This window comes from Pelobates fuscus, chromosome 3, assembly GCF_036172605.1.
Source record: "Pelobates fuscus isolate aPelFus1 chromosome 3, aPelFus1.pri, whole genome shotgun sequence".
NCBI lineage: Eukaryota > Metazoa > Chordata > Amphibia > Anura > Pelobatidae > Pelobates > Pelobates fuscus.
Window position 1 is genome coordinate 298,650,538 of NC_086319.1, and position 25,889 is coordinate 298,676,426.

General features: G+C 43.2%; 1 protein-coding gene across 3 annotated transcripts in view; it reads left to right on the top strand.

Annotated features, from left to right (window-relative positions):
• The window catches only part of MEGF11 (multiple EGF like domains 11), a 409,367-nt gene that overhangs the window by 262,935 nt on the left and 120,543 nt on the right, over window positions 1-25,889 (top strand). For all 3 annotated transcript variants that reach the window (XM_063448765.1, XM_063448767.1, XM_063448766.1), the window contains exons 6-8: window positions 11,136-11,382; window positions 11,497-11,617; window positions 11,744-11,880. In XM_063448765.1, coding sequence (XP_063304835.1) covers window positions 11,136-11,382; window positions 11,497-11,617; window positions 11,744-11,880 — 505 coding nt within the window. The remainder of the gene's footprint in view (window positions 1-11,135; window positions 11,383-11,496; window positions 11,618-11,743; window positions 11,881-25,889) is intronic.

A 25,889-nucleotide genomic window follows, 5' to 3' on the forward strand; every position in this document is an offset into this window, starting at 1 on the left:
CTGTCCCATAGTGTTCTTTTCTCCCTTCCCCTGTCCAATTGTGTTCTACCCAGATCCAGGCTATCCGGGGATTTGACTTTTGTGGGATTTTCATGTATTTTGGGGGTACTTTTGGAGTGGTTAAGAAATTTAGATTTTTCTGTCCCTGAGAGATAATATAATTAGCGATGTGTATTCCGATAATTATCTCTCAGGTACAGAGGATCATGGGAGGGATCCCTGTTTTGTTGTGTTTGAAAGCCTGTGTTGGGGCTTTTGCATAAAAAGCCGTATGTGGCTCCAAATAAACCAATCTTCTCCTAGCATTAAGCCTTGGCTCATGTGTGAGGGGTTATGGGACATCGGCGATATTTTACCCTTGGGATTATTTGTGTTAACTTTTTGGTAAAAGGGCATCTGTGGCAGTGATACTCTGGCAGACCGCCACAATCACAGCATAATTCCCCATTGTATATGCTATAATCACAGCATAATTCCCCATTGTAAGTAGTCAAACCATTTTAGAGTAGTTTGACTTCTTAGCTAGTGATTCATACCAGGGTTCTCCAACTCAAGTAGTGGAGGTGAGGAGCAGACCTCAGGTAAGAGATAAAGCAGTTCTAAAACAATGTGACTGCTTACAGTGGTGATCCTGGCACCATAATCACTACAGCACACACTAGTAGTTATGTTGCATGAAGTATTTAAGTATATATGTTTCTTGCTACTGGGTTTCTGTGGTGCTTTAGTAAACATCTTGCTCCAGGTTTGAGATCAATGCAAGATGTGTGTGTGTCTAGTGACAGACCTGGTGTTGACCAAGGAATTCCAACTGTCTGGACTAAAATAACTGGTCAATTAACGATACAATAGTTTTCCTAACTTTGGAGGTTATGATATTGACAACTTTTTTTTTTAAGAACAAAAAATAAGCATTACCAATTCACTGCATTGATGTACCCCTTAATAAGAACTCTGCATACATTTTCTTGGGAATTCTTATTATTATGTGGTGACAATGTTGCTGTTTACATGCATATGGGGGTAACTGTGTGGTACTGTGTTGGTGCTGTGCACACTAAAACAGGTATAACTCATGGCACAAGTGTCACTGTGATATTGAGAGTTCAGGCAAATGACGCTCACTCTACTTGACAGCTGAAATGACGCTTACAGTAAATGAAATTATAGGAAAAATGACAGTAACCTTCTCCTACGAACCCTGGATAATTAATTGCGGTACATCAATTTCCATACTGCAATGCAATCCTGTTTAAAGCTTTTACTTCCAGATTGATAATTTATGGCATTGTGTTGACGCCACCCTGGAGTAGGTCTAACAAATGGGGCATTTATTGACCTGGGTCTGTCTCTCAGCTTGGTAAATCTACCACGTTCAATGATTTACAGTGGAAAACTGGCACTCGGTGAATTTATTTGGATTTGTTCCCCCTTATTATACACCTGCTAGACCTAGCATCCTTCTGAATAAATATTCGTCTTCTATCTGATAAAGCAATCATTTTGTTTCCTGATAATTAGACGTTTGTTTATTCAATAATTTCAGAGAATAGGTAGTATACTCATTGGGGTATTGTGGCTTTAACCATTCTGCTTCTAGAGACCGGTGCATCCTATTACTGTAAAAAGGCTATTGTGCTGCATTGCAAGAAGAGCTGTGTGTGATCCTCTGCGGGTTTACCCAGCTATACAGAGAACAGAATTTGGCAGGAATTTAAATGGCACTGAAAATACCCTGTGACTGCCAGGACTGGCACAGACTGAACCGCTTGGGTTCACTAGCTCCCGCTATTTTCCTGTCTCCGGCACCAAACAGTAAATCAATAACATCACAAACTCTGCAGCTGATCGATAACTTCTGATTAATCCGCTCGCAGCTGTCGGGTATATTTAGCGCATCATAATTAGAATTATTAATTAGAAATAGGAAATCAATTGCCACATACATGCCCAAAAAGTCATCTCAGATGAAGGGATGGAGTGACATGTTTTATCGTTCTGACATTGTGTGTCTGTGATCTCTGATAATGTCACAACGCAGCCTGTTACATTTTTGACATTAAGGAGGTCATGTATAGAGAAAGGGTGCAGTGTTTTATTGAATGTGGTCTCTGATTAGTTTTAGATTGTAAGTGTGTTTGAATTTATGCTTTGTAACTTTTTTTGATCAGGCTGTAAATATTTGCAAGTACGGTAAGTTTGTATCTCTTTATTGTTTGTTTGTTAGATTGTTACATGTACAATACAATTGTGAATTAATAAAATGAATGAGTATCTCTGCTCATTATAACTGCATAGTAAATATATACGGTGCGCTAAAGGAAATGCTAAAGATAAACACGTTAAGCTTACATGGAAGAGCGCATTTCGAAAAGTTCAAATGGAGACTTGAAACTTAAGGAAAGTGCTTATTTTGGCATTTATTACACTGGGAGTTCTGCCTTTTATCACAGCCAGGGTAGCTATTATTTTATTCTCCTTGCAGTTGGCTTTCTGTGGTCATGATTTGAATTTATCTGTCTTTTGTTTGGCTCAAATGCCAACACGCCAATTAGAATCCTGCTTTGGTTTCAAATGTGCCTGTTACTTTCTTTTTCTGTGTCTTTCTGTCACTCTTGTTAGCTGCTCTCTTTAATTTATAAGGATTCTTTCAGTAGTAAATAAAGAAAACTTCAAATATTTTATTTTATTATACCAATTTCCACGAGAGTGCCGTTTCATATGAGAACCATTTGTAATGAAGTGTTATTGCCTTTTTAAAATAACATTCTGATTTAAAAAAAAAAAAAAAAGAATGGGTTAAAAACTTCTCACAGAGAAACTTGAACGGAGCACTATACTATACTAGGGTTCTTATATGATAACTATACATACCTGTGAGATTCAATACAAGTAAGGATAAAGGTGCAGGCCCTGACATACCAAGTTACTATGGTTCAGCCTTCTGGCCCTTATCAAAGAAACATGCCCAGCAGTTCTAAGTAGTAGCGGGATATTGTCATCTTATACAAAGGTATTGCAATTCAAGATATGTTTTGCCATAGATGAAAAGTTTGACAAACTGTCATCTTTAGCAAAGAGTGTTAATCATGCCAGATCATCTCTAAGGCATGTGGGTATGCAGTCATAGCTCATTTTATTTTTGTGTCCAGGGTGGGTTCCTATGTTTTAGAAGGTCTGTGTTTTAAAATAAAAATAAAATTAAAAATCTTTACATTTTGCCTTTTATTTTCATGTTGCAATATTAACAAGAAGGCAAGACACTGGACTTTGCTAGTTCTCATACAGTTAGACAATTTATAGAACATATATTCTGTAATATATGTTCTAATGCGTTGAACCAATGCATACCTATGTGGAATGTTCAGCTCCTTCATGCCGAGCTCTGGAATAGGAAGTACCTCTAGTGGCTGTCTCAGTGACTGCCACTAGAGGTGTAGAGGTGTTACTAGGCAGTAATGTAAACTTTACATTGAAAAATCTGCAGGGACTGACTGTAGACATCACAACCACTATATTAAGCTGTAGTGGTTCTGGCGACTATAGTGTCTCTTTAAGAATTAAATTTTTGTTGTTGAAAATAAAGCTCTGTTAGTTGAAAAAAAAGCTCTTGACTTTTCTGCTGGCTTGTAGATGCAAATCAAATTTGTCAAGCTCTGTATTAGGTAGCAGCAGTGGCAGTATTAATGTAGAGAGAGCGCTGGTGCTAAGGAGTTCTTTGGACCCCATCTAGTGCAAGAGTTGCCCAAAGGTAGATCTCCATCTGCCATACAACTACAATTATGCAATGCCAGCTGGGGATTTACCATTTACCCATCCTTGCAGGTTTGTTTTTGTGAGCAGTGTTTGTGCGTTTGAATGTAGGTATGTTTTTGTATATAGTATGTTTATTCATGTAAGGATGTAAATATATATACTGTTGTCATTGGAATGCACCGGTGTACTTGTGTGTAGTGTTTGCGTTTGAATGCAGTGATGTGTTTGTATGTAGTGTTGGCTTCTAAATGTAAGTGTGTAGTGTTACACAGGTATACATACACATTAACACATAAAAACATTGACACATACAAATACAGATACTGACACATGCACAGACCCTGACACACACATACACACACTGACACACACACATCTGACACACAGACATACACTGTGACACAGATACACACACACACTCAGACACACATACACTGTGACACAGATACACTCAATCTGACGTAAACACATAAATGTCAATTTGTAAATTAGCAGCCACTCTCCTATTAACATACCTTTTTGGCTTGCTTGGAGTCCTGCTGCTGCAGGCTGAGGGAAGCTGGTGTAGTTGTTTGCTGCAGATCCTGTCTGTCTCCTCCCATGTTGCCTCTAACTCCTTCGCTGTGCTCTTATTCCTCCCTTCCGCGCGGCACTCTGTTTAAAGGTGGGAGGAAGTGATTGGCTGTCCCTTTCTCCCATCTGGCATATTACACAGGGGCCTGGTCGCGGTCTTTAAGGGCTGAAGCACTCGACTGGGCCCCTGTTTAGCAATAAAAATAGGAATACCTATCAGTTGGCCCTAAGTGCATGGGCCACCCAATGGGCCTCCTCAGTTGGTGGACCCCAGTGCCGTTGTACCCGCTGCACTGGCGGTAGTTCCGCCACTGGGTAGCAGGTGGCAGGCTCTTGTGATAGCCCTGGCAGCTATTTCTCTTTCAATGTGTGTAACTTTCTCATTTTAACACTTCCTGACTGAAATTTACTCCGGCAAATGTAAGAATTTGAGTGTGTGCAGGTTGACACATTGCCTTAAAAGCCCACGCCCCCTACCATTCCTCTATCCCTGTTAGAAAATTAGAAGTAAAGTTTAAAAGAATCTTGCCTACATTAATATAGTTGCCTCATCGTGATTTTAATTAGGCTGGCCTATTTTAAAATTGAAATACATGCTTTCACCCTTTGATGCATAATTTTATAATCTACATTCATGCAACACAGTCATTGACATTGACATTGACATTTGCGTTTTTATAAGTATCTCTAACTAAAACTAAACCATGAAAACCTTGCTAAGGGACCTGCAAAATACTTGTCGATTGCCAGGATTAGGCAAATTAATACTGCTAGTATATAGAAGTAGAACTGCTCAGTACTTGAAAGATTTTTTAAACTTTTAAAAGACAGGCCATTACTTTGTAACACACACTGTTCTCTCTGGTTGAGCTACGCCATGTACCTTCCCATCTGGAAAATGTTGAGAAAAGATGAGACATGGCTGTGCTGCAGAATGAAGCAAGTCTTATGTTACATTAACATTGTCTGTTCCATCCAATTTAGATGGTTGATTGACAATTGTGAATTCACTCCATTAGGATAGCGGCATGCTGACAATAGCTCTTGAATTCAAGGTGCTGTATGTTTTTTCTGATATATATATATATATATATATATATATATATATATATATATATATTGATTTATTGATTAGTTAGTTATCTGTTTATTAATTATTTAAAATGTTCCTAAGAATTAAAGGGACACTATAGTCACCAAAACAACTTTAGCTCATTGAAGCAGATTTGGTGTATAGATCATGCCCCAGCAGTCTCATTGCTCAGTTCTCTGCAATTTAGGAGTTAAAACACTTTGTGTATGCAGCCCTAGTTAAACCTCCCTCTATGTGACTTACACAGCCTTCCCCGACACTTCCTGTAAAGAGTCATCTAATGTTTACACTTCCTTTATTGCAAATTCTGTTTAATTTATAATGTCTTATCTCCTGCTCTTTAAATATCTTGCTAGACCCTATATGTAGTACAAGTTAAATTTACAGAGCAGGAGATAAAAACGTTTAAAGTAAGTTATATCTGGTTTCATTCAGATTTCAATTTGTTTTCATTCAGACTCTGGCTAGGGCTGCATAAACAGAAACAGAAGTAATTGAATTCCTAAATGGCAGTGAATTGAGCAGTGAAACCTCAGAGGCATGATCTATAAACAAAACTGCTTCATTAAGCAAAACTTGTTTTGGTAACTACAGTGTCCTTTTAATATATATTAAACCTATATTATAGCTTTTTTTCTTTGGGGTTTTGTTTGTTGGAGGACCTCACTACAGATGGAAAAATCTGCCTTTTACATTGTTGTTATTTCTGTCTTTAAATTTCAAAAACGTGTAGACTTCATATATCCACTGTAAAAAAAATGTATTTTTTTTAAACTCACCATGGTAAAAATCTTTGTGGATCATGCATAGTTGGAAAGTAAAGGGAATTATATTCTACATGTCTGCTTTATTTGCCTTATGATTAATGCAGCCGTGGATGTTCTTTCTGCCAAGTGTTAGTATGTGTAACTCTACCCCCCTGTTCTTTCCGTTTAGAAAATCAAGTTGACATTCATAATGTGTAGGTAACTAAATACAGCTCCATATTACTGCACAATGGTTTTATTTTACCATGTGAGTGAAGAGGTGAGCAGATCTGGTCCTAATACATTTCAAATGTATTGCAGGGTAATGAAAAATAGTATTAAAAAGAAATATGTTACAGCTAGCTGTTGGCTCAGTATATTAAATGTACAATTTAGATATTATTGTTATGTTAGTAGACATATAATGTAACAATACTGCAACAGATATTAAAGATTATGGCATTCAGTGTACAACAATACAAGCAGATACGCTACGCAGACATCCACAGATCTTATAATATTATATTTCTGACTATACCCAGTAGTGCAGAAAAACAGTTCCCCAAACCAGAATTTTTTCGTTAGAATGATAACTAAGGAGAGTTTGTTTTTTGTTCCATTTTACCGGTGACATCAGCGCTGTTCATTATGGCAGCAGATACCAGAGATTGATAAAACAAAAAACAAAAAAAACATGTGTTGGTATTTAGGACTGTCACTGTGGAGTGCTACTAGATGTTCTTTTGTTTTATATACAATTTGGATTAAGCACAGGGATCTATATATATATATATATATATATATATATATATATATATATATATATATATACACGCACACACACACAAAAGACAAAAGTATTGGGACACCTTACCATTACACCAACATGGACTTTTATGACATTATATTCTAAATACATAGATATTAATATGTAATCGGTCTCCCCTTTGCAGCTATAACAGCTTCCATTCCTCTGGGGAGGCTTTCCACAACATTTTTGTGTTTCTGTGGGAATTTTTTCCCATTCATCCAGTGAAGTACTTTTGAGGTCAGGCACTGATGTTTGAAAAGAGGGCCTGACTCGCAATCTCTGTTCCAGTTCATCCCAATGTTGTTCGATGGGGTTGAGGTTAGGGCCAAGTTTTTCTACACCAAACTCATCCAACCATTGCTTTATGGACATTCCTCAAACTGTTCCTACACAGTTGGAAACATAGCATTCTCCAAAATGTCTTGGTATGCGGAAGCATTAACATTTCCCTTCACTGGAAGTAAGGGGCATAGGCCAACCTCTGAAATACAGCCCCCATACCAATACCCCTCCACCCAGTCTCGCCCATCAGACTGCCAGACAAGCGTGATTTGTCATTCCACAGAACACGTTTTTACAGCTCCAGAGTTCAGTGGCAGTGTGATTAACACCACTTTATTAAATGCTTGGCATTGTACCTGGTGATGTGAGGCTTGCATGCAGTTGCCTGGCTTTGGAAACCCATTACATGAAGCTCCTGCCTCACAGTTTTTGTGCTGATATTAATGCGAGTTGAAGTCTGGAACTCTTCAGCTATGGAATTAGCAGAGCGTTGGTGACTTTTGCGCACCATGAGCCTTAATACTCGGTGACAGTCTTCCTTTTCGTGGATGAGTTGCTCCTCTTCCACTTTCCAATAACACCAGTTTCAGTTGACCGGGAAATATCTAGCAGGGATGACATTTCACAAACTGATTTATTTCAAAGGTGGCATCCTATCACAATACCATGCTTGAATTCACTGAGCTCTTCACTGAGTCCATTTTTTTCACCAATGTTCCACCAATATTTCACCAATTGCACAAACCATCTGAATCAAATCCACTTCATTTCTACACTGCAAATTAGGTTTTTTTTTTTTTTTTTAATTCTTTATTTTTCTCACTTCACATATAAGTAAGATATAGACAAGTAAGCAATGCAGATCAAAGGCATACATCGAGACAACCATGACATCTAAGTGTGAATCTTCGGAAAGAGATAGAATGATGCCTACTCTTTGCCCGCTAAATTATTTGGAGTGAGGTTTTTTAATTATAAAAGAAGATAAACACTGGCTTCTAAAAAACTTAAGGGTTTGTCCCATAGGGCCCTATGAGAGCTTTTAGTAGGCAGTAAAATAGCCTAATTGTGAAGTTGCCCTGCAAATGTAGTGGTAATAAAGAACAGAAAAAAAGAAATATGAAACAAGAAAAATGGACCAATTTAAAACTAGAAGTGGAAAATATGCAATTTGGTGGTTGCTATTAGTGAGTCACTAGCCGTATAGGGACTCCGCGGGTTAAGCCTGTCCCTGCGGCCCCAGTCGGTTAATCTATGCCCAATGCTTGTAGATTATCCTCCAGTTCTTGGTAGGTGCCTGCACGGTAACTCTTGCCTTGAGAAATGAACATGATGCCACGAGGCAGGCCCCATCTGTAAGAGGTCTCCTTGGCCCGCATGGCTTGTAGTAGAGGCTGCAAAGACCAGTGCCAGGCCAGAGTGTTCTTCATGAGGTCTGGGAAGATCAGTTACGTGGCTCCCTCAAAGGAGATTGGTGTCTTTCCCCGTTGTCTGGAGTAGGGCCTTGTCCTGTAGGGACTGGAAACAGAGGCTGAAATCCAGAGCTATAGAGGGTGGTGCATCCACCGGGCTAGGTAGGCGGAACATACTGTTTATCTTCTCAGCCCTGTCGTGCTTAGGTGGTAGGAAAGGCACCAGGGTGTGTGAACCCCAGCGATTCTGGTACTCCCCTGATCTTGAGTTTATACTGCCGCCTGTGATCTAGGGGATCTGTACTGCTGTTGGCCCTTTGTAGATGGTGTTGCAATTCCACCATCCCCTTGTCCGCCACAGTCAGTCTAGAGTTATGAGTACTATGGGAGGTTTCCAGCTATATGATCTTGGTGGAGGCGCTCTCAACGGTCTTCTTAAGTAGGCCATATCACCTGCAATGTTCTCATGTAGCTCAGCAAGTGTCACGATTTCTAGTGACCCAACACGCAAATATATGATAATAGAGTAGACAGCGTTTACCGGTCCTTAGAATGTCCGGGTTTTACATTGTTAAAATAAGAATGGTCAGGGACAAGCCGAGTCAGGGAAGACAGAAAATGAGCTTTATATAGTCTATGCCTTTAATTGATAGCCACGCCCCCCCAACTAATTTTGGCGGACAGTGACGGCATTAGCGTCATGATATTGGTGCACACGCACCGCGTCATAAAAGAGGGCGTGGCTACATTGCCCAGCGTCGGAACCGCTGGTGAGATGAGTGGGACCGTGGGAAGAGTCCCTCTCCCCTTCAGGGACCTCCTCAAGCAGTGTAACAATCTGGGCAACATAAGGTAATGTGACAGCAAGGATCACCTTCAGCTGCACCGCTGTGACCCGGTTAGGTCCTGACTTTGTGCCAACTGCGGCCTTCATCAAGGTGTGCCATGTTTTCCTATGCGGCCCTCTGTGAACTGAAGAATTGATCCCCAATATCTCGGCTCAGTGGGCTCTTATTGGCTTTTGGTCTTTTGTTTTTGTGTCCCATACTGGGTCCCCTACTCAGGTGAGTAAGAATAGTGGAAAAATCACTGTTGTCACCAGAAAACTAGACAATATTGGCGACTTTTCGCAGAGTTCGGGTAAAGTGTGACTGTTCAGGTTCACTGCTAGACTCATCTACACTGCAAATGTAAGGCTCATTTCCACAAACAAACTTAATCAAATCCACTTCTTATCTACACTGCAACTTTAAAACATAAAAAAGGCAGCCTGTATGGCTGTGTGATTCATTTTATATACCTGTGGCAATGGGTCTGATTGAAACACCAGAATTAAATAATTAAGAAGTGTGTCCCAATACTTTTGTCCATATAGTTTTATACTATATAAGTTTATATATATATAAATACAATACATAGTGGGGGATTAAAACATTACAAGTCTTGTGAGAGCTCTCTTTATATATATATATAAAAAGAGAGCTCTCACAAGACTTGTAATGTTTTAATCCCCCACTATGTATTGTTTTTTATCAAAGATGCTGGAAGACTACATTACAAGAACTGTAAGTGCCCTTTTTTTGTTGTTTTTATCTATGACCAACATATATTTCCCAAACAGCAGCGCACTCAGTGAACTTATTGATGCAAAAAACACATTTAGCCTTTTTGTTAGCTACTATTGTTAATGGTTTCTGTGTTCCCTGGATCTGACTTACTATAGATGTGAATCAAAGCTTAATAAAAATAAAAATGACAGACAGACTGGCATGTAAAAATATTTGAAAGGTTCATATCGTGATTTTATTGTGATTACAATAAATAGCACTGCCCTAAAGCATGTCAATTTCTAAATGAAATTACGGTAATGTGATATTTTCTGCCATTCCCTAACAGGCTTTCATAACATAGGGAGAGCCAAGTTAATGCAATGCATTAGAGGAACTCAGTAGCTTTCCATTCGGGTAAATCTCCACTCGGGTCTCAAAATAGTTTTTTGTTACAAGTGGAATCCGTCTGATATGCTTCAGATATGTTCACTCTGTAATGGCACAAGGGAGCACAAAGTATTTTGAGACCTGAGCAGGAATTTACCGAAGGGCAAGCTACTGAGTTCCTCTAAGCTTTTATCCGTTCTCAGAATTCTCATATCCTTTGTTTTTGTTTCATAACATAGCTTTATGATTCTCCTCACCTTACTATCCTGCCTGATACAAAGAACAGAAGGGACGGTGCTGCAGTGGCAGGCGCCATCTTGTAGCGTGTACCACAGACTACAGTTTATATATGGCTAATTTATAAATAGAAAAACGAATTGCCACCGCAGTATTTATTAAATAGCTGTATTAATACATGCTGTGCTTGTCCTTATTGGGTATGTTGAGTTTGCTAAAGAACTTTCTGTGTGTATTTTATGTTTCACTATAATAACTTATTTATTTCTGTTGTGTCTCTATTTGCAGGCTGCGACAGTGAGCACTGGGGCCCTCACTGCAGTAATCGCTGCCAGTGTCAAAATGAAGCGCTCTGTAATCCTATAACTGGTGCTTGTGTGTGCTCAGAGGGTTACAGAGGGTGGCGTTGTGAGGACCTATGTGACCCTGGCGCCTATGGAAAAGCCTGCCAACTTAGGTGCCAATGCCAGAATGGAGCAACATGTAACCACAGGACCGGCGAGTGCCACTGTGCTCCAGGATACACAGGAGCTTTGTGAGTGTTTACATGTCATGAGAGATACGCTGTTAAGATTACATATGTTCATGAATACTAGTGGTGGGGTAATTAAGCATGTTATAATATGTGGTGTATTTATACCCACTCTAGCTGTGAAGAGCTTTGCCCTCCAGGCAGCCATGGGGCGTTATGTGAGCTGCGCTGTCCTTGCCAGAATGGCGGAGTATGTCACCATGTGACCGGAGAGTGTGCATGTCCTGCAGGATGGACGGTACAGATCATGTTTGTGCTACATACCTATTGTATTGTCTGTCGTAACATCATATAAAGGATTCCAGTCATCTCCTTCTCATAACCAGAGAATATCACTATTATTTTACTATTCTCCTCTTCACAGGGCTCTGTCTGTGCTCAGCCATGCCCGTCTGGGAAATATGGGATGAACTGCAGCCATGAGTGCCAGTGCCACAATGGTGGACAGTGCGATCCAGTGACTGGAAGGTGTCAGTGTGCCGCGGGATACACAGGAGAGAGGTAAAATGCGCCACTAATTAATCCGGAGGTTTTTTTGTATCATCCCTGAAGAGCTTTAATTCTGAACATTGAGATTATAAATTTAGCGTCCATTTCTGGATCAGCACAAAACCAAAATGAGCTTGGTGTGTGGAGTTTTGATATATTTATATACATATACAGCTTGTCACTGTGTTTCTCAGCCATGTCATACTCTGCTTCTTATTAAATTCTTCACTTCACCTTGTATTTAACTGTGAGATCTTCATATTGTAGTGAATTACACGCCACTATCAGGATCTGTCCCCCTGTATAACTTACACTATACATTAGGAAGCTGAATGCTTGTCAGCAGAAGTGCCTGAGGCTCTAGAAACTCAGGAAATAATCCAGTCTTCATAAAAGGCCTTGTATCCTGTCACCGAATACAGTAAACTAACAACCTGCTTATTACATTCATAACTCTGTGCACTGGGGGAAATTACATTAGAAGGTCTGTTGTCGCTAAAAAAAGGGGGTGTTTGACTCTATACAGTAAATTAACTTGTGTTTTGAAACATATTTTAATCCTATTAACTTCCAGACATTATTCACAGTAGTTAACAATGTCCAGATTTTACAGTTCTTGCCCCAATGTCTGGATTTTACAGTCCTGTCCCCAGTTCTGGCATGAATTTTAAACAAAATCCAAACGATTTAGCCACTGGCAGTGCTAGCAGCCAGAGGGTAAATAGTTACATAACCCTTGGCAATGCAATGGTTAATTATGCAGTGGCTGGCCTGTGCCATGCTAAATAGTTAAATATATGAAAACCCTGTGGCTGTCAATAAGACTCCCAATAAAAGCTTTTTTATGCCCTGTGCCCCAACAATATCTACAAAATGTTTAAGCCTAACGACTGGGCAGACATCTGATAGGGAAGGTGCCTGTGAAATCATGGGGCTTGGGAACAAGCAGACACAGTGTCATTGAATATTAGTTACAAACATTGTTCACTTCCTTAAAGGCAAGTGAATGAGATTTGCAAACATGAAACGGATGTTATTAAACACAGTGATTTGTAAGTGTAAGGGAGTAAGTGTCTGCTGTAAACAACAGCTTTGAAATGGCATATATTTACATATATTTACATATAACAAAATGGTCGTAGCTCTTCCACCACACCTTCCAATCATATGTAGATCAACCTCGTAGGAAATTCTTTAAAAAGAATATATATGCAACACCAAATAGTGTACATTGTTTAACATATGATTGTGTTAAACATGAATAAGAGCCTTAAGAACCATCTCAGAGTATCACAGCTCTGTGTGTTAAATAGGGATAGCAACTCTTGTTCAGAATAGGAGAAAGAAGAAGCAGAGTACTTGTAAAAAAAAAGGAGAAAGAAGGAGCAGAGTACTTGTAGAATAGGAGAAAGAAGGAACAGAGTACTTGTAAAAAAAGGAGATAGAAGGAGTAAAGTACTTGTAGAATAGGAGAGAAGGAGTAAAGTACTTGTAGAATAGGAGAGAAGGAGTAAAGTACTTGTAAAAAAGGAGAAAGAAGGAGCAGAGTACTTGTAGAATAGGAGGAGAAAGAAGGAGCAAACTACTTGTAAAAAAAGGAGATAGGAGTAAAGTACTTGCAGAATAGGAGAAAGAAGGAACAGAGTACTTGCAGAATAGGAGAAAGAAGGAACAGAGTACTTGTAGAATAGGAGAAAGAAGGAGCAGAGTATGTTTGCTCATATTATGAGCAAACAGAGATACCGTCTGAATATCACCGAAAGAGGAAACCTTTGTTTGTTCCTTACGAAAATCGAACCAGATATCAAATATTTAGTCTCGCAGCATCAGCCTCAAGGATCTCATTAATCACTAGTTAAAGGTAATTTCATTTTACTTTACTGTTTTCTCATTAAACCTGATAAAGTAAAAAAATTATAAACATGCATTAAGTAGAAATAAAAGATAAATGTACGTACATTTATTTATTTTAAACACCCTCTTTTCTAAAAAATATTCCGCACTTGCACTAAAAAAAAAATCGGAAAATGGTGGGCGGTAAGGACATTTTTCCATCAAGAAAGATGCATTAGTGGGCGGTAGGTAGAAAAAGGTTGACTACCCCCGGCCTAAACAAAAAACTATTAATCCCATATCCTTGCAACTCAAATTTTATAAATAATCCTTAATACATGCCAAAATGAAAAAAAAAACTAAAAAGAATAAAAAAATAAGAGAACAGAGAAGAAAAAAAGATGGTACCATCTTATATAGGAATTAATCTATTAAATACTTGATGAAACCCCAATTTCAGAATATTATCAACACAAAAAAAATATATATATGTACTTTCCACATCATTCATGTAAAAATAGTGCAAAGTTATATAATAATTTGTGACCATATTACTTTTTTACTTTAAATAAAATATGTTTACTTTTATTTGTTACAATAAATATATTTTTAAAAAAGTATTTAACCCCTTAAGGACGGCGGGCGTGCTATGCCGTCCTTGGGGACCCGGCTCTATGTACTTACCGGGTTGCCGGCGATCCCACGACGACGATTGCGGTGTGGGGACTCACCTGGCATCCCAGGGAGTCACCCTGCTCCCGTTCCGGCCCTCCTGGGCCATGTAATCGTTAGGTCCTTGCGAGGACCTCACGATCACATGGACGGCATAGCCATTTACCGCAATGCCAGCAGGTGGAGTGCCTGTAATTACAGGTACTCCCCCTGCTACCTTAAAACTGTAAAATAAAAGATTTTAAAACAGTTTAAAAATATATATATACTTAGGTCATATATATATTTATTATATATATGATCTAAGTATATATATATACACATATACATGCGTACACATACACTATCTAAGTGTATTTTAATATTAATATATATAATTATATATATATATTAATATAAAAATACACGTAGAATTATATTGATTAAATATATATATAAATATATGTATATTTATATATAATATAAAATAAATATATATGTAGTGATGTACCGAACTGTTCGCCGGCGAATAGTTCCCGGCGAACATAGCATTTTCGCGTCCGCCACCGCGGGCGAACACATGCGGTGTTCGGTCCGCCCCCTATTCGTCATCATTGAGTAAACTTTGACCCTGTACCTCACAGTCAGCAGACACATTACAGCCAATCAGCAGCACACCCTCCCTAGCAGACCCTCCCACCTACTGGACAGCATCCATTTTAGATTAATTCGGAAGCTGCAACCATTTTTTATTTTTTTTTCAATTTATTATTTTTTTTTTTTAGTGCATATAAATGTTACAAGTAGATACTACCCCCAGACACTCTGTGTTACTGCAGATACTCCCTCCAGACACCCTGTGTTACTGCAGATACTACCCCCAGACACTCTGTGTTACTGCAGATACTCCCTCCAGACACTGACACAGAGCAGAATAGGGACTGTTCCCCCTACATAGGGTCACTTGGCAGATATGGATTGACACCTATCCTAAGGATCCCTGATAAACACTGACACGGAGCCCTCCATGGGTGAAGATGGATTAATTTTTTTTTTGTGCTCGGGTTTTTTATTTTATTTTTAAGTTCGACGGGTATGATGGCTTTTTATTTGGCCTTTTTTGGGGCTAAAAAAATGAAGATTTTAGAAGAAGACGTTGAATAGTAAGTTGAATTTTACTTTACAGGGTAGTAATTTTATTCCCCCTTCACTATTTTTTAGGGTGAGGGGGGTAGGTAGGGGCTTTTTTATTTGGTTGTGTGACTAGGGGCTTGGGGACACACACTGCATACACACTATACACACACTGCACACACTATACACACACTACACACAATATACACACAATATACACACACACTGTACACACACTGCACACTCTATACACACACTATACACACACTGCATACACTATACACACTCTACACACACTGCATACACACTGCACACACTGCATACACTATACACACACTGCACTAACTATACACACACTGCACACACTATACACACACTGCATACACTATACACACACTGCACACACTATACACACACTGCATACACTATACACACACTGCATACACACTATACACACACTATACACACACTACACACACACACTGTACACACTATGCACACACTGCATACACTATGCACACACTATACACACACACTACATACACACTGCACACACTGCACACATTATACACACACTACACACACTATACACACAATATACACACACACTGTACACACTATGCACACACTGCACACACTATGCACACACTATACACACACACTACACACACTGCATACACACACTATACACACACTGCACACACTATACACACTATACACACACACTATACACACTCACTATACACACAATATACACACACTGTACACACTATACACACTCACTATACACACAATATACACACACTTTACACACTATACACACACTGCATAAACATACATTTAAAAAAAAATTGCAGCTGTTTTTTACATTTCAAAGTTGGGGAGGGGGGTGCCAAATAAAGGATCCGCCCCGGGTGCCAAATGCTCCAGGTACGCCCCTGCAGGGCCGGACTGGGAAAAAAAGTCGGCCCGGGCATTTTTCAATCACAGCGGCCCCCTGAGAAAGGGGCGGGGCCAGAGAGGGTATGTTTTGTCATCACTAATGACAAGCACACCCCCTTTCAAAGTGAGCATATTAGTGCAATGCGCAAAGCCCTGCTGAGGAGCTCTAGCATTAGAAAAAGGCCCTGTATTTGTTCTGCACAGTGCAAGCAAATTTAATAACAAGCTTGCGCTGTGTTTGCTTTTAACTTGTCTCTGGTGTCTCCATAAGTGGGATACCAGAGGACAAAAGGGCCAGAAAAGCGTATGGTGCATGTGTTTGGAGCCTGCTTGTGGGATTGCGTGTGTGTTGAGTAAGTTGATTGTGGTGTGGTATTGTGTAAATAGGTCAATTTAATTTGTGTTTGTGGTTTAATATGTGGGACTAGGGGCTGTAGCGAGTGTTTATAGGGGGCATAGTGTGTATAGGGGATGTAGCGAGTGTGTGCATACGGGCTGTAGTGTGTGTAGGGGTTGTAAAGAGTGTGTGTTTAGAGAATGTAGTATGTGTTTGCTTACAAGGAATGTGTGTAGGTGGTGCAGTGTGTGTAGGGGATCTTGTGTGTAAAGGACCCAGAGTGTGTATAGGAGATTGTGTGTGTGTTTGTATAGAGGATTCAGAGTGTAAATAGGGTAAGGGATCTAGCGTGTATCTGGAGCGTAATGTGTGTAGTGGTGCTGTAGTATATAATATTGTAAAGCGCAACAGAATCTGTTGGTGCTATATAAATGGCAATAATAATAATATTACGCATGCTGCACCCTTCACACATACGCACAGCACACCCAACACACTGCACCCTTCACACAAACAATACGTCCAAACACACATATATATATATATATATATATATATATATATATTTGGACGTATTGTATGTGTGAAGGGCGCAGTGTGTTGGGTGTGCTGTGTGTGTGTGTGAGGATTGTAGTGTGTGTGTAAGAGGGGTGCTGTGTGTGTGTGAGGGTGTTCTTATCTACTGTCACATTCTATGTTTCTATTTTTTTGTCTGTTAACTTACTGAGTGTTATTTTATATATTATACATACATGTGTGTGTTGTATATGTGTGAGAGTGTGCTGTGTGTGAGTGTGTTGTGTGACTGAAGGTGATGTGTGTGTCTGAGGGTGCTGTGTGTGTGTGTGCTGTGTGTGTGTGTGTGTGTGTGTCTGAGGGTGCTGTGTGTGTCTGAGGGTGATGTGTGTGTCTGAGGGTGCTGTGTGTGTCTGAGGATGCTGTGTGTGTCTGAGGGTGCTGTGTGTGTGTGTGTGTGTGTGCATCTGATGGTGCTGTGTGTGTGTGTGTGTGTCTGAGGGTGCTGTGTGTGTCTGAGGGTGCTGTGTGTGTGTCTGAGGGTGCTGTGTGTGTGTGTGAGGGTGCTGTGTGTGTGTCTGAGGGTGCTGTGTGTGTCTGAGGGTGCGTCTGAGGGTGCTGGGTGCGTCTGAGGGTGCTGTGTGTGTCTGAGGGTGCTGTGTGTGTCTGAGGGTGCTGTGTGTGTGTCTGAGGGTGCTGTGTGTGTCTGAGGGTGCTGTGTGTGTGTCTGAGGGTGCTGTGTGTGTCTGAGGGTGCTGTGTGTGTCTGAGGATGCTGTGTGCATCTGAGGGTGCTGTGTGTGTGTGTGTCTGAGGGTGCTGTGTGTGTCTGAGGGTGCTGTGTGTATCTGAGGGTGCTGTGTGTGTCTGAGGGTGCTGTGTGTGTGTCTGAGGGTGCTGTGTGTGTGTCTGAGGGTGCTGTGTGTGTGTGTGTGTGAGGGTGCTGTGTGTGTGTCTGAGGGTGCTGTGTGTGTCTGAGGGTGCGTCTGAGGGTGCTGTGTGTATCTGAGGGTGCTGTGTGTGTCTGAGGGTGCTGTGTGTGTGTCTGAGGGTGCTGTGTGTGTGTCTGAGGGCGCTGTGTGTGTGTCTGAGGGCGCTGTGTGTGTCTGAGGGTGCTGTGTGTGTCTGAGGGTGCTGTGTGTGTGTCTGAGGGTGCTGTGTGTGTGTCTGAGGGTGCTGTGTGTGTGTCTGAGGGTGCTGTGTGTGCTGTCTGTGTCTGATGGTGATGTTAGTATAAGTGTGCTGTGTGTGAGTGCTCTTAGTGTGTGTGTATATAGCACAATTATTGAATAAATATGTTTTTTTTTATTATTATTATTTATAAAAACTAAAATGATGTATCCCACCCCCTCCCGTCTTACCTTTAGCCTGGGAGGCGGTGGGAAGCCGGGTTTCCATAGGGGGGTGCCTGGTGTCATGGAGGGTGCCGTTCTGCCTGATCCCTGGTGGTCCAGAGGTGATCTCGCGAGATCTACCGCAGCAACACTCAGACCTCGCGAGAGGACTCGGCGGAGCTGCTGGCTAGAGCTCCGCCGGTGTTCTCTCTTCCTGCCTGCCTCACTCCCCAGCACCGGCCGCCTGTAACAGTGCCTGTGGGCCGGTGAGGGAGATCTTTGATCTCCCCACCGTCCCATGGAGACACACAGCAGGGCCGGCGCTCGGATAGCGCTGGCCCTGCAGGGGCCGGCAGGGGAGATCCTGTGATCTCCCCTGCCAGCCTTGGCCCCACGGCCATCGCGGCCCACCGGGCATTTGCCCGGTATGCCCGATGGCCAGTCCGGGCCTGCGCCCCTGTATAGAGGGGAGCCATGTTACTCTGTATATAGAGAGGAGCCATGTTTACACTGTATATAGAGGGGAGCCATGTTACTCTGTATATAGAGGGGAGCCATGTTACACTATATACAGTGGAAACATGGCTCCCTCTATATACAGAGTAACATGGCTCCCTCTATATACAGAGGGGAGCCATGTTTACACGGTATATAGAGGGAAGCCATGTTACTCTGTATATAGAGAGGAGCCATGTTTACACTGTATATAGAGGGGAGCCATGTTACTCTGTATATAGAGGGGAGCCATGTTACTCTGTATATAGAGAGGAGCCATGTTTACACTGTATATAGAGGGGAGCCATGTTACTCTGTATATAGAGGGGAGCCATGTTACACTGTATATAGAGGGAGCCATGTTACTCTGTATATAGAGGGAGCCATGTTTACACTGTATATAGAGGGGAGCCATGTTTACACAGTATACAGAGGGAGCCATGTTACTCTGTATATAGAGGGAGCCATGTTTACTCTGTATATAGAGGACTGTTTGCGGTGCGTTAAACGGGGAGTTTGGTCTGTCACTGTGAAGCAGGCGTAACCCTTACACTACCTGATCGATACAACATCATACCTGATGTTTTAAAGCACGTTATTCCAAACAATTTAGGAATGTTAGGTGATTTATGCCCTTTATGGATTAAAACCAGACTCTGCATCAACTATGTAATTTTCCATGGGAGTTTTGCCATGGATCCCCCTCCGGCATGCCACAGTCCAGGTGTTAGTCCCCTTGAAACAACTTTTCCAGCACTATTGTGGCCAGAAAGAGTCCCTGTGTGTTTTAAAATTCGCCTGTCCATTGAAGTCTATGGCGGTTCGCACGGTTCGCCCGTTCGCGAACATTTGCGGAAGTTCGCGTTCGCCATTCGCGAACCGAAAATTTCGGGTTCGCGACAACACTATATATATGTAAATACGTTAAAAAAATTATAAAAAATAAATAAATAAACAATATATATGTGTAATTTTGTTCTGACTGTGTTTTAAAATTAATATATATATTGATATCAAAATACACGTAGAACGAAATAATATATATATATCTATATACATAAGTATATACGTATATATAGAACAGAACAGATAGAAGGCTATAGTGTAGGATAAACCTGCACTATTGCCTTATAATTGGTTACCGGAGGTGTCTAGGGGCCTAACCCCAAATACAATATTGAAAAGACAGAAAAGTGGAAGGTAGGACCACTCACCAAAAGTGGGTGGGATACCTCACACTAGATAGAACCTCCTAAGGTAAGAAAATCTCATAGTTTTTTTTTTTTATAATTCTTTATTTTTGTTGTGCCTTATGAGTTACAAGCAACCCTGTTATGCCACGACAGCAGTCACAGGTATATCAACGTTAACAGCGTCATGACAGGTTTAATCTGCACATTTTTTGTGAGTAGGTATGCGTACTAGTACGTGCAATCAACGTTAACAACGAGCGAATTATTAAAAGTTTTGCTTATTAAAACGTACATATCATGGAAAAGTTGGTAGAGGAGAGACAAAGGAGAAGAACAAGGTTTGAGCATACAATCTACGTTCAAGGTTATACTAGGTAGTTCTCATCATTCGCGTTAATATTGTTATCACTCGCCTTGATACCGTCATCTCTCGCTTTAGTGTGTGTGTGACAGGTTATCTCTCGCTTTAGTGTGTGTGTGACAGGTTATCTCTCGCTTTAGTGTGTGTGTGACAGGTTATCTCTCGCTTTAGTGTGTGTGTGACAGATTATCTCTCGCTTTAGTGTGGGTGTGACAGGTTATCTCTCGCTTTAGTGTGTGTGTGACACATATTTTGGTTTTAAATCGGGCTTAAACATTTGGCTTTAAACACAGATTGGAATTATAAGTATGTTAGAACGGTGCTATAATCACACTATAAACAATTCAAGTAACGTAAATGCATATCATTTAGCTATATCTGCATAGGTGCAGAGTGGCAGTGCGTGGAGTCGTTTAGCTAGTCAGAATTTTTATACCGGCTATCCTAGCTGTCCTAATCATGAGTGACTAAACATAAAACATAATGCTTGAAACTACTAGTTGAACTACTAGTTCAACTTTAGAATGGAGTTCAAGAGCTGTATTTGCAGGTTAAGCTATGCTTCAGTAGATGTGCTAGGCTATGTACAGGGTGTTTGTCAGGTGTCACATGTGAGTACCTAACCGTCTATGGCATGAGATATGCTGGTGTACATGTGATGGTGTAGCATTGCTCACAGGTGCATATACAATAAGTGTGGTGTTTCACTAGGGTAATAAACATGTAGGAGTTGTAAAACTAAGTGTGTTAATGTGGCTCTGGCTAGAGAGGCAAGGCTGGATAAGGATGGTGTGAGTCAGAGTCCTCTTCGGCTGCGTGGGCTTGGTGGTGTGGTGGCTGCCCTAGCCGTATGATGGCAGTTGGAGTCAGCCTACTCCTGTCGTCGGTGCCAGCAAAGCACATAGAGAGTCCAACTGGGTTTCGGCATCGCGGGTCAAGTAGGCTGGAGGGATACCGCTGCTGCCTCCCGGTCCTCCGTGAGTACCTTGGGTGGTGGGGGTATTTCTCTGGCGGTTTGGCCATTTCTCTACTCCCCTCGTGGTTTTGCAGGCCAGAGTCACTGTGTGTCCCTGTGGTATGGGAGCGTAGCCCCTCTGGGTGCTGTTTGCGGCTCTGTGTCGCTGCTTCTGGGTGATGCGCTGGCAGGCCTTGGTTGTGCTTGGAGCCGGCCGTGTCCCAGCCCCTCGAGTGTGCCATTTTGTTTTATTTTGTGGCGGTTCTTATTTGGGAGCCCTCCGAGTCGGTCGGGATCCATGCCAGCGGTGTCGGATGCGCGGTCTGTGGTTCTTATGTCCGAGCATAGTTCTCGTTTCTGTCAGCGGCAGGGCCAGTTGTTTGGGTTTGTGGGCCCGTCGGGAGCTTCGTCTGTTTTGGCGCCCATTGCTTACTTTATCTGGGGGAGGGAGTTTGCGCCTGCTGAAGGAGTGTGTCGGTAATACCTTGGGTGAGCGTGTGGCCTTATTGTGAGCCTCCGCTTTTCGCTCTTTAGCTGCCATCTTCTCCAAGAACGTAGTTAGTATGGCATCTAGCCTGGCCATGAGGTCGGGTCTCTCTGCAGGGTGATTCCACGTGGCGGTGGCCATTTTGCAGGGCCACGCCTCGTCTCTCCGCTCGTTTGCCTCTTCCTTTCGGTTCTGTGCCCGTGTGTGTCCGCTTGGACCGGGATAACCCCCGCCGGTCAGGGGGGGGGACAGGTTGCTGGCAGGTCCGTTTCTCCGGTTCGTTGACCGGGAGAGCGGACGTCTCTCCCTGTCGCCGTCGCGTGTAGGCCCCAGCCTGCCATCGTGGGTTCCCGATCACCGAATCGCTCGTGGAAAGCGTCTGGCGTATCAGCGGGACCTCCTTTATGCAGGTAGGGTATCCCGGTAGGTATATGTCTCGGTTTTTGGCTAGTTAACGGTGCTAGTCGGTGAATCCAGCAGGAGCTCAGCCTTCATGCGTCTGCTCCGCTTGCTGGCTTCAGAAAATCTCATAGTTATGGTATAAATCTTTATTACTTCCCAAAAAAAAACACAAACAAATGCACACAAAAAAAAATTAAATAAACCCAAAAAGGAGTGTAAGTGAGAAAACTGTGATACACCTTTAAAAACCTGGGTGATCTGTTCTAAAACTACAATTAGGCGTTAGAGGATCAGGCTAGTGTATAATGACGACTATCCTCCAGAGGATTAGTAAAATAGTGCTGACCTCCAAATGCAGATATAGTGTTGGTGGGTTCTGAGGGTTATATGTAGACTGTTTAAATATCTTAATAAGGTACTAGAGCAGTGATGGCGAACCTTTTTGAGCCCGAGTGCCCAAACCGCAATAAATGCCAACTTTTTTTTCCTCAAAGTGCCAACACTGCAATTAAACCTGAATACTGAGGTTTAAGTTTAGAAAAAACAACTTGTACAGTTGTCCGAACTAATTAACAACTTTTGTTTTAAAAGAAGAACACAACAGAGAGTTCAATGATACAGATTTTAAATAATGATACAAATAGATAAAATTCAGCTTATATTTATTAGTATCTCCAACAAATGCAATACATACACACAGACTGCAGAACACATTCTCACAGTCTGCTAAATACATACACACACCGTCCGCTAAATACATACACACACACCCTCCACTAAATACACACTCCCCATCAGCTAAATACATAAACACACAGTCCGCTAAATACACACACACACAGTCCGCTGAGTACACATACAGACAGACTGCTGAATACACACACATACTGCATTGAGGGGTGCAGTGTGTGTGTGTAAGGGTGTGGAGGGCTGTGTGTGTGTGGGGTGCAGTGTGTGGGGGGTGTGCTCATTGTGTGTGGGGTGTGCTGTGTGTGTGTGGGCGGGTAGGGGTGCTGTGGGTGGTAGGGGTGGTAAGGGGTGCTGTGGGTGGTAGGGGTGGTAAGGGGTGATGTGGGGGTAAGGGGTGGTAAGGGGTGCTGTGGGGGTAAGGGGTGGTAAGGGGTGCTGTGGGGGTAAGGGGTGGTAGGGGTGCTGTGGGGGTAAGGGGTGCTGTAGGGGTAAGGGGTGGTAAGGGGTGCTGTGGGGGTAAGGGGTGCTGTGGGGGTAATGGGTGGTAAGGGGTGCTGTGGGGGTAAGGGGTGCTGTGGGGGTAATGGGTGGTAAGGGGTGCTGTGGGGGTAAGGGGTGCTGTGGGGGTAAGGGGTGGTAAGGGGTGCTGTGGGGGTAAGGGGTGATGTGGGGGTAAGGGGTGCTGTGGGGGTAAGGGGTGGTAAGGGGTGCTATAGGGGTAAGGGGTGCTGTGGGGGTAAGGGGTGCTGTGGGGGTAATGGGTGGTAAGGGGTGCTGTGGGGGTAAGGGTGCTGTGGGGGTAAGGGTGCTGTGGGGGTAAGGGTGCTGTGGGGGTAAGGGTGCTGTGGGGGTAAGGGGTGGTAAGGGGTGCTGTGGGGGTAAGGGGTGGTAGGGGTGCTGTGGGGGTAAGGGGTGCTGTAGGGGTAAGGGGTGGTAAGGGGTGCTGTGGGGGTAAGGGGTGCTGTGGGGGTAAGGGGTGGTAAGGGGTGCTGTGGGGGTAAGGGGTGCTGTGGGGGTAAGGGGTGATGTGGGGGTAAGGGGTGATGTGGGGGTAAGGGGTGCTGTGGGGGTAAGGGGTGGTAAGGGGTGCTGTGGGGGTAAGGGGTGCTGTGGGGGTAATGGGTGGTAAGGGGTGCTGTAGGGGTAAGGGGTGCTGTGGGGGTAAGGGGTGCTGTGGGGGTAATGGGTGGTAAGGGGTGCTGTGGGGGTAAGGGTGCTGTGGGGGTAAGGGGTGCTGTGGGGGTAAGGGGTGCTGTGGGGGTAAGGGGTGGTAAGGGGTGCTGTGGGGGTAAGGGGTGGTAAGGGGTGCTGTGGGGGTAAGGGGTGCTGTGGGGGTAATGGGTGGTAAGGGGTGCTGTGGGTGGTAAGGGGTGCTGTGGGGGTAATGGGTGGTAAGGGGTGCTGTGGGGGTAAGGGTGCTGTGGGGGTAAGGGGTGGTAAGGGGTGCTGTGGGGGTAAGGGGTGCTGTGGGGGTAAGGGGTGCTGTGGGGGTAATGGGTGGTAAGGGGTGCTGTGGGTGGTAAGGGGTGCTGTGGGGGTAATGGGTGGTAAGGGGTGCTGTGGGGGTAATGGGTGGTAAGGGGTGCTGTGGGGGTAATGGGTGGTAAGGGGTGCTGTGGGGGTAAGGGGTGGTAAGGGGTGCTGTGGGGGTAAGGGGTGGTAAGGGGTGCTGTGGGGTAATGGGTGGTAAGGGGTGCTGTGGGACTAATGGGTGGTAAGGGGTGCTGTGGGGGTAAGGGGTGGTAAGGGGTGCTGTGGGGGTAAGGGGTGGTAAGGGGTGCTGTGGGGGTAAGGGGTGGTAAGGGGTGCTGTGGGGGTAATGGGTGGTAAGGGGTGCTGCGGGGGTAATGGGTGGTAAGGGGTGCTGCGGGGGTAAGGGGTGGTAAGGGGTGCTGTGGGGGTAATGGGTGGTAAGGGGTGCTGTGGGGGTAAGGGGTGGTAAGGGGTGCTGTGGGGGTAAGGGGTGCTGTGGGTGGTAGGGGTAAAAATACATAAAAAACAAAAACAAAAGAAAATATATATCAATGCTGTATCCCCCCCTCCCTTCCTCTTACCTTTGGTGAAGGGGGGCGGGGAGGGGGGGGGCCACAGCGATCCCTGGTGGTCCGGTGGTAAGTTTGTTTGTGGCAGCTAGCTAGCAGCTCTTCTGTCCTCCCGCGCGATGCTGTGTGGAGCGTTGCCATGGTAACGCGCGGCAACGCTCCACACAGCATCGCGCGGGAGGACAGGGGAGCTGCTTGCTAGAGCCCTCCCCCTGCCTCCCGACCCGGAAGCAGAGTAGGCACCTGCCGTTTCGGGCAGGCAGGTGCCTACTCTGCAGACAGCCAGCGGCCCCCTCTCTCCCGGCGACCTATGGCCGCGTGCCAGCAGAGCGGGCCCGGCGTGCCACCTGTGGCACGCGTGCCATAGGTTCGCCATCACTGTACTAGAGGATCGCAAGTCCACTCAGTAATAACCCTTAAATTGGAATAGTAATAATGTGGATGCCTCTAGACCTAATGATTAGAATTAGTCAAAGAATCAAAAACAAGGGAGAGAATACAGAGTGGACAGGTGCAACATGTTCTAGTGTCATTATAGCCAGTCAACTTGCACTCAATGTAGGGAGTTGAAACAAAGTTGCAAACTTATAACTCTGTCTCTATATCCAATCAACTTACATTCAATATAGGAAGTTCAGGTCAAGTTGCAA